The following is a 10,450-nucleotide window of genomic DNA, read 5'->3' as shown; positions in this document are numbered from 1 at the left end:
CACAATAAAACCAAGACGAGGTCTAGAAAAGCGAAGTGACTCGTGTTATCGTACCAAAGAAGCGAGGGAACTCGAAAGATATGGTGGCCTCGTTCGAGCAAAGGGTCGGCATGTTGAAAGACCGATATAATGAAGTCCAAGAGACTCAAGACTCGGTTGAATCTCGCTTGGAGAAAGTGGAGTCCGTGGAGGCCGTACTCCGCGAAAAAACCCAAGCACTCATCAGCAAGTTGACGGAGAACGTAGACGAGCGTACCAAAGGCCTCGAGAGCATGTACTTGGCCAAGAGGGCCAAAATAATGCATGAGGTAAAGGAGCTCAAGAACGAGCTGCTTGTCTACAAGGTTGCCGTGTTGAATGGAATAATTGGGGAGACACAAGCACTAAGACCCATGATCGACGTCCCTAAGCCAAAGGAGTACAATGGGAGTTGAAATGCCCAAGATGTGGAGAATTTCATTTGGGGCATTGAGCAATTCTTTCGTGGCATGGGTATCGGGGATGATACCACCAAGGTAAATGTTGTTCCAATTATCTTAACGATGTTGCTATGTTATGGTGGTGTCGTAGGTGTTCGAGAATATGAATCCAATCAGAACATGGGAAGAGTTCGTGGGAGAACTCAAGGAGCATTTCTATCCGAAAAATATTGTGCTAAAGGCTCGAGCAAAACTAAAGCAATTAAGGCACGATCGTTCTATCTTGGAGTATATCAAAAACTTCACAGAGATCAAGATGCAAATCCCGAACTTGAGCGAGTCAGAAGGGTACTTTGCATTCATGGATGGACTACAACGTTGGGCCAACATGGAGATCCAGAAGAGGGGAGTGACCGAACTCTCCAAGGCATTGGATGCAGCCGAGGCCATTGCCCCGTTTGAAGTAAAGAATACCGACTCTCTCCAATCCAAGCCGAAACCCAAAGGTAATAGTGGGGCAGAGAAGGCCAAAGGAAGCTTTCACAAGCCAACAGGAAATCATGGGAAGCCAAATGATCGACCCAAAAAGCTCTTCAATCATTGGGAGAAGAAGGGGGAATTATCATGCTTTTCTTGTGGAGGAAATCACATGAAACGATATTATCCTCAACTTGTGAAAGTTGCTGCCATCAAGGAGAATGATGGGTGGAGAGTGAGACTCTCAAACTTGGCTCCATCCTTAGCACCATGGAGGTCAAGAAGGGTCGGAAGAAGAAGGGATTGATGTACGTAGACATCATCGTGGCAGGCCAAAGGATGAGTGCACTAGTGGACACTAGTGCCTCAGAATTGTTCATGTCCGAACAAATTGCCAAGATACTTGGCCTTTATGTGGAGAAGGCAACCGAATCCATCAAAACCGTGAATGCCGAAAAATTTCTAATTGCGAGTGTCGTAAAGGGAATCGAGCTAACCGTCGGAGGGTGGTCCGGAAAGGAAGCCATCAAGGTAATCCCTCTCGATGACTTCGACTTTGTTCTTGGGTTAAGTTTCTTGGACCGAATAAATGTTTTCCCAATGCCTTTTGCCGATTTCTTGTGCATCCTGGATCCAAAGCAACAATGCATTGATCCAGTGAGTCGAGGGCCCGGAATCGAGGCCAAGATGTTGTCTGCAATCTAATTCTCAAAGGGGGTACGCAAGGAGAAACCCCTCTTTATAGTTTTATTGGTGAGAATTGAACCCACAATGACTGAGGAAGTCCCAAGTGAAATGAGACAAGTATTGGCGGAGTTTAGGGATGTGATGCCCACTGAGCTGCTAAAGCATTTGCCATCGAAGAGAGAGGTGGAGCACAAGATAGAGCTTGTGCCAAATACGGAGCCACCCGCCAAGGTACCATACCGAATGGCACTACCGGAGTTAGAGGAGCTTCGCAGATAATTGAAAGAGCTCCTAGATGCTAAATACATTCGACCTTCAAAGGCTCCCTTTGGTGCACCGGTGCTATTCCAAAAGAAACACGACATCTCCCTCAGAATGTGCATCGACTATCGAGCCTTGAATAAGCTCACTGTGAAGAACAAGTACCCGATCCCGTTGATTGTCGACTTATTCGATCAACTTGGTGGTGCAAGATGGTTCATCAAGTTAGATTTACGGTCCGGATACTACCAAGTTCGGATAGCGGAAGGCGATGAACCGAAGACTGCTTGCGTGACACGCTACGGTTCATATGAGTTCCTTGTGATGCCCTTCGGCCTCACCAACGCCCGTGCAACCTTTTGCACATTAATGAATAAGGTACTACAACCCTTTCTTGATCGTTTTATTGTAGTTTACCTTGATGACATCATTGTGTATAGTAAGACCTTGGAAGAAAACATTGAACACTTAATAAGGGTGTTCCAAGTCTTACGAGAGAACGAGCTTTATGTCAAGGAGGAAAAATACTCGTTTGCGCAAAAGGAAGTGCCGTTCCTAGGCCATATTGTTGGAGGGGGTAAGCACCAGGGAAGCCACCCACTATAGTAACAGAGTTGCGAGCATTCTTGGGATTAGCCAACTATTACAGACGATTCGTGAAGGGCTATTCCAAGATTGCCACACCTTTGACCGAGTTGCTCAAGAAGGATAAGGTGTGGGAATGGAACACAAAATGCCATGACGCTTTTGAAAAGTTCAAGGAGGCCATGGTGAATGAGTCAGTGTTGGTGTTGCCAGACTACACCAAGCCTTTTGTAGTTTTCACTGATGCGTCCGATGTTGCCATTGGTGGAGTCCTTATGCAAGAGGGACATCCGGTTGCGTACGAGAGCCGGAAGCTTAATGAGACCGAGAGGAGGTACTCGGTTCTCGGTTCATAAGAAGGAGATGACAACAGTTGTACACTGCTTACGCACATGGCGACATTACTTGCTTGGGTCCAAGTTTGTGGTGTTCACGGACAATGTTGCCAACAGTTACTTCCTCACCCAGAAGAAGCTTTCTCCTAAACAGGCTCGTTGGCAAGAGTTTCTTGTCGAGTTTGACTTTTCCATGGAATACAAGCCAGGGAAGGTGAACTGTGTTACAGATGGCTTAAGCCGAAGGTACGCCATCGAGACTATGGAAGGTACCTTGCTAGAAAGGATCAAAGAAGGGTCGCCTCATGATCCTGCGGCCGAGCGAATTATTGAGGGAGCTAAGGAGGGGCGAACCAGAGAGTTTTGGCTTAAGGGGGAACTACTATATTATCGAGAAAATCGTCTCTTTGTACCTCGATATGGGAAGTTACGCAATGAGCCCATGAAATAATGCCATGATTCCAAGTGGGCGGGACATTCGGGAGTTGATCGAACTTTGGCATTACTCTCGGAGCAATACTATTGGCCGCACATGGTTGAAGATGTACAGGCCTATGTGAAGACTTGTCTTGTGTGCCACCAAGACAAGGCCGAGGTAAAGAAATCGGCGGAACTGCTACAACCTTTTCCCATTCCTGAGCGCCCATGGGTGAGTATTTCCATGGATTTTATCATTGGTTGGCCCAAAACTGATGGACTTTCAAGTATAATGGTTGTGGTTGACAGGTTTTCGAAGTATGTGATATTCATACCCGCATCTAAGGTGTGTCTAGCTGTAGAGGCCGCTCGACTTTTCCACAAGCACGTGGTTAAGTATTGGGGAATATCGAAAACCATCATTAGTGATCGGGACACGCGGTTCACGGAGAGGTTCTGGGCGGAGTTGTTCAAACTGATGGGATCGAGCTTAAACTTTTCCACCGCAGTTCATCCACAAGCCGATAGGCAAATTGAGCGAGTGAATGCTCTATTAGAGATCTATCTGAGGCACTACGTGAGTGCCAACCAACGAGACTGGCCAAAGCTATTGGATGTAGCCCAATTTTCCTACAACTTGCAATGGAGCGAGGCGACAAACCAAAGTCATTTCGAGATTGTGACCGGGCAACAACCATTGACACCCAACACAGTTGTTACCAAGTATGAAGGGCCCAATCCATCAGTACACAACGTTGCCAAGGAGTGGCACGAGCAACACGACTTAGCCCGAGCTTATTTGCACAAGGCGGGAAAGCGGACCAAGAAGTGGGCTAACCGAAAGCGGAGGGACGTGAACTTTGAAGTTGGCGACCTTGTCCTTGCAAAGTTGACCAATGTTTTGCGCCATGCGGATGTGCATAAGGGGCTTGTGCGAAGATATGAGGGTCCTTTGCAAGTTGTGAAGAGGGTAGGTACCATGGCCTATAAATTGGAGTTATCCCCAACCATCTAAGCGTATCCCGTTATCCATGTTAGCCTACTCAAGCCGTACCATCAAGATGCGAAGGATCCGAAAAGAGGCAAGTCTCACCGAGCGCCAGTCGGAGTAGCGAACTCCTATGACAAGAAGATCCAAGATATACAGGTGGAGAGAGTTATACGACGACCAGGACACCGCCCGAGGCATGAGTACTTTGTCCTATGGAAGGGACAACCGGATTGCGAAGGAGTTGGGAACATGCCGAGGGACTTTGGCAATTTAAAAACAGAATAGACCAATTTCATGCCAAACGAGTGACGAGGGCGTCACCGGAACCAGTGGGGGAGAATGTCACGGACCAAAGCCCACCACCGAGATTAGCCCATGAGAAGTAGCCCAAATGGGGGCTTAGACCTTCTAGAAGACACAAAGACTTTGGTGGCATTTAAATTTGTATAGATAATGCCCAATTATTTTTGGTAGGTAGGATTTAATCTCGACCGTCGATGTAATTAGATCTTAGTCGTTCATTGAGGGGAGCTTTAGCTATAAATATAGGCCTCCCCTCCTCATTTGTACTCACCCCTTCACTTTGAGAAATCATAAGAGCATTATTCTCTCAAAGCTTTTTTATCTTCCTTTTTGTGCTAGTTCTCTTGTCTAGCTTCCGTCAAAGTTCTAAGCATCTTTGCTTGGGATATTTTCAGGCTTACTTAGTCGCAATCACTAAGAATGCGACTAAGGCCGCACGCTCTGAGGTGTCGAAGTTCCAAGGGCGTGACAATATATATAAACGATGACACAAAATGAATAAAGGATAATTAACTGGATAGGATGATTCTTCTACGTTTGACGAGCATCAATGAGCACCATTAATTTAATTTATAAAATTTTAAATTCTAAAGGACTCAATGTATAATTATAAATTAGTTAAAAATTTAAAGATAAATTATTTAAAATAAAGGGAACCAATGACCACCTAACTATTGCCCATTTTCATTTTGACCAATATTTTTGAAATTTTGTCAATCAGGTCACTCAACTATTTAAATGCATTCAATTAAGCCGCTTGCCATTAATATTTAACGGAGAAGCTGATGTGACAATTAAAATATTTGGTATAATTACAAATTTGGTCATTATTACTTATATATTCTATCAATTTGGTCCTAATTTTAATAAATTAAAATAAACTTAACCCTCAAATCAAATGGTGCCATGTATAATGGCCCAAAATTAAACTTTTAATTTTAATTTTAAAGGTTACACCATATTCTCTATTTATAACAAAACAAATTTTATAACAAAACTTTTTTTTCTAAAAATTGAATAACTCAAGCAATAATTTATGATATTAAATTTAAAGCAAACTATATTTATCTCCCTTTTGATATAGACCAATCTCTTTGTGCAAAATTTTCTATGCTAAGTCTACCGAGAATCTTATCAGTATAAATTTTTATTAAAAATGGACAATAAAGTTTATGGTAGGAGATGAATTTTTAAAATTTTAAAGGAAGACCATGTCAAACGTGAAATAAATATATCTCACCTTTTTCTATTAGAAATTTACTGGATAAAAATTTCTTAGTTTTACAGGTTAGACTATATCATTTTTTTCTAGTAGAATGTCATTTACAAAGAGTAGTATGATAAAAATTTTGTCTAGTGAACTTTAAATGCATGAGCTAATCAACTATATTTTCCTTAAAATCAAAAGAGGTTATGGTACCATTGACGGGATGCTTTTGAGAACCATAAATGGAATTTATAGTAAAATTTTTATTTTTTATAAATATAGAATATGTCGTAACTTTTAAAATATTTTAAAATTAAAGATTTGAGGGTTAAGTTTATTTTAATTTATTAAAATTATGACCAAATTGATAGAATATATAAGTAACGGTGATCAAATGTGTAATTATACCAAACTGCCACATCAGCTTCTCCTTTAAATATTAATGACAAGTGACTTAATTGAATTCATTTAAATAGTTGAGTGACATGATTGATTTTTTAAAAAAATATTGGTCAAAATGAAAAAGGGTAATAGTTAGGTGGTCACTGGTGTATAGTTTATCCTTTATTTAAAATAATTTATCTTTAAATTTTTAACTAATTTATAATTTTAAGTTGAGTCCTTTAGAATTTAAATTTTTTTAAAATAAACTAATAGTACTCGTCGTTAGTAGTGATCATCGCTACTCGTCGAGCGCTATAGATTTTTCCTAACATGATATATATATATATGCTAGGATAAATAAAGGGTTGGTAGAGATAGTTGTCCCTTAAAAAAAATTTAGATTCTCATATAATTTACATGTTTGTTTTATTCTTTTATTGATAATACATTTTACTCTTAAAATTTTATAAATTTATTCATAAAATTTATAATTCATCTTCCCGACATAAAATTTTTAGTAAATCATTTTTTATGTAATGATGCATTATCAGTTCATTTATACATATAGGAGTTAAGAATGTTTGACGTGAAAATCATGTAAATCATTCTTATTTTAAACTTACAGACTAATAATATCTTTGCAAAATTGCAATGGGGCTGCCGGCTGATTGAAACAAGTTCACTAGAAACTCAAACACCGCCCCCATTTTAGTTTTTTTAATAAATAATGTGAAATTACTCAGAAATCCCAATAAATTGCTTTAATACATGCAAATTCAAAGAATAGAAAACTTTTGTTTTGGCACTCATCCCTATGATTTTCTTGAGATGGTTTCAGTGTATAATCTCTTGATCTTCTCGATTTCTAAATCCCTTCATTGCATAATCTGCCAGACAACGTTCGAGAGCTTGCATGTCAATCTTGTACAGCTTATGAACGTGTTTGTGCGCTGTGCTTGATTATTCCAAATTCCTATTTCATGGGGTATTTAAAAGTTTAAGATAACATTCTCGTGTGATACGTATCGAGATGCATTATTGTTAATGCCTATTTTATATATATCTAATTTTATTTCATGGACCACATCAATATCATGATGGGGGGAAAAGGGTCACTCTTAATATTTTCGGCCTAATTATATAACACATAAGATATCTTTTATAACTTAGAACCGTACTATATTTCATTATATCTAAATTTAATAATAAATTTAAATCTTAAAATCTTTGAGATTTAAAAGTCGAAAAAACCACACGACGAGAAGAAAAAAAACTAAACAAGCGTTGATTATTATTATATAAACGTGGTTGAAGGGTTAAGCAAAGCAGAAGAAAAGCGTTGAGGGGTCAATCGGTGCAAGGCTTTTAGTTTTCCCTCTTTGTGCATGCTGTCAAACATAAACCGAAGAATTCTAAAGTTCTTCGCTTGAAAGTCAAATTCAAGGCATTAAACAAATCCAATCCCCATGCCCTATAAATACACGACCTCTCAGCGTCTTTGTCCCGCTCAAGTTCTCTCCCACACAACTTCCAAACAAAAAACAACAAAAAAACAATCGAATTCAATTTGTATAGCTTTGAATAAATACCATTTTACTCCTCTCTTTGAGCTTTCATTTAGCGTCTCCAAGGAGCCATGCAACTACGTGGAGCTTCATCTGCCAAGAACTTGTACCGTAAAATCCTTCAGCCCAGAATCCCAATCCATGCAACCCCATGTGATATCTTCATTAACCACCGAGGAATTGACACGAAGAAAAACATAGCAGGGTTGCTTCATGACCATTTATTCAGGATGGGGTTAAGGCCCTTCCTGGATAGCCGAAACATGAAGCCCGGTGACAGACTGTTCGACAAAATCAATCCCGCCATTCGCAATTGCAAAATGGGTTTCGCAGTCTTTTCGCCCAATTATTGCGATTCATACTTTTGCCTCCATGAGCTTGCTCTTCTCATTGAGAGTAAGAAGAGGGTTATACCCATATTTTGCGATGTTAAACCATCACAGCTTCGAGTGATGGATTATGGGACGAGTTCGGCCGAGCAGCTGCGAAGGTTTAGCTTGGCTCTTGAGGAGGCAAAGTACACTGTTGGACTCACATTTGACACTTTAACAGGGTATGTATGAAGTACCATTTTTTTTTCCTTTTTGCTATAATTGATATAATGATCGACTAAAGATTCTTATTTTGTGTTTCCCCTTCTTTTTGGGTATGTAGGGACTGGTCGCATTTCTTGAATACTGCAACCGATGCTGTCATTAATAATTTGGCGGAGTTGGAAGCTGGAAATTCAAGCTAGACAAGTACATATGTTGTGGAGCGTCGTCGTGAATGAAAATGAATATTCTTTATTCATCAAGGCATTCTAAGTTTTTGCCTTTAACCCCAAGTTCTTTTTAATAATATATTTAATCAATTCAATCATTTTTTTGGGTATATATAGGAAGAACTGAAACCAGAAATTTACTTCCTAACCACTGGCAGGGAGATCTCCAAATAAGTTGTAAGATTTTGTAAAATTGTTCTTTTTTTTTCTTTTTCTTTAGATCCCCTACATTGATCACAACAAGTGCAGAACATGTTGTAACATACTACACAGGCATTATTAGGTCGACAGGATAAATATTCTTTTTTAATAAATTGAAGATTCAATAAATTTGCTCTCTTTTGAATATCTGATATATATGTTCGCCATTGGAGGTATGCTTTTTCTTTCTTCAAAACTTGATGATATATTAAGAGAAGATAAATTGTACGGAAAGGAGAAACGAAATTTCTATGGTTTATCTTGATTAATATATAAAAATTTAATCTTGTAAACATTAAAGACTTACTTTTATATTCAGAAATTTCCACGACATTGCATCAATTGGTGGGTACCGCTCGATCTAGTGAAGTTTTCATGAATTTCGCAGGGAGTCATAATTTAGGCGGGTACACTATATATATATATATATATATATATATATATATATTCATATTTAAATATGAAAATGTGAGAAATGACCGTTTACCGACGTTTTGTTAACAAGCATATGATCAAGTAATACATAACATATATTTATATGTTTATAAAATCAGCTAAAATAGAAGTAGAAGAAAGTTATAGCTTGAAAATATTTCATACGATGGAAACTATCCCAATCTGATTTGTATGAACTTCGAGATATAAAGTTGCCACGTTGTATAGACGTAAGCATGTGGTATGAATAATTAGTTGCTAGGAAAGTGTACGTTAACTTAACTAGTAAAGTATTCGGTCCATGTATTGAAATATTTAAATACTAAAGTTTATATATATATATATATTGTTTTGTATATGTAAGAACATACAATATATTTAATTGATTTTTTCTATTTATCACGCTTTAAATTTAATAAAAGAATTGTATTTTAGATTTCATTACAAATACCTTTCTTTCGATAAACATATTTATAAGTAGTTTCTTTCTCAAATATTCTTAAGGTTAGCTCTTTTTCAATGATTTTATCTTCAGAGCTGTCCCGCGGGAGAGTTGTAATACCCCAAATTTTAGTTAGTTACCAAAACATAAATTTTGAAAGTTTGGTGGTCAAAGTATAAAATTGGAAAAAGTTTAGGGACCAAAGTGATAATTTTCTCATAAAGATTTTTTATGTCATAAATGAATAGTTTACCCCCAAGAGTGGTGTTTTGTAAATGTTAAGATGAATTCAAAAAGAATTCGTAAATGATAGTACTATTGAATATTATGATTGTGTATAAAAATGTTAGTAAGAATACTAACATGTATTTTATATTCGTATGTGCTATGTATTGATGCTTGTGTAGATCGTGATCAAACTCATGATACAAGCAAATCGAAAGGCAAGGAAAAAGTACAAGAGTAATTGGATATCAACAGTAAGGCACAATAATGAGGCATATCAGATGAGTGCATTTATTATGTACCTATATGATATGAGGAAGACTTGCGATAAGTCAACCTCGAGTGTTTTTATTAAACATGTTTTTAATGTATTTTGAAATATTTTCATAAAATTTTATGAAAATGATTTTTATTGAACGAGTTTAAGGTATGAACTTCCCTGATATAAATGGATGTGTTTTATAATATTTTGGCATCTTTTGATGTTCTTGAATAATTGTTGAATCTGTGATTTGGATTGATATTGTTAATGCATTATTGCGTTCTTGTAGTAATACATTTGTTGTACTATGGCACTATGTGTGCAAGGATGGTAGTCGTAAGAGATTACCACTCCGAAATTGTTAGTATAGTGTTGGTGTGTACCACAATACCTATACGTCATTGTAGTACTTAGGTGCTAATTGGGTAACTTGCATTCTTATTTGTCATACATTGGGTTGTGAATGGATTTTTGAGTACAACGATTGATAA

The 10,450-nt window shown here is 37.9% G+C and overlaps 1 protein-coding gene across 1 annotated transcript; it reads left to right on the top strand.

Moving 5' to 3' along the window:
- Nucleotides 1-7,702: 7,702 nt before the first annotated feature.
- Nucleotides 7,703-8,367, top strand: LOC120131797 (TIR-only protein-like). The gene is made up of 2 exons (XM_039148705.1): nucleotides 7,703-8,184; nucleotides 8,286-8,367. Exons 1-2 carry the CDS (start codon nucleotides 7,703-7,705, stop codon nucleotides 8,365-8,367), a joined length of 564 nt encoding a protein of 187 aa, XP_039004636.1.
- The last annotated feature ends 2,083 nt before the right edge of the window (nucleotides 8,368-10,450 follow it).

Source organism: Hibiscus syriacus, unplaced genomic scaffold (genome assembly GCF_006381635.1).
Source record: "Hibiscus syriacus cultivar Baekdansim isolate YM2019G1 unplaced genomic scaffold, ASM638163v2 tig00110556_pilon, whole genome shotgun sequence".
NCBI lineage: Eukaryota > Viridiplantae > Streptophyta > Magnoliopsida > Malvales > Malvaceae > Hibiscus > Hibiscus syriacus.
This window is presented reverse-complemented; position numbering and strand designations above follow the sequence as displayed.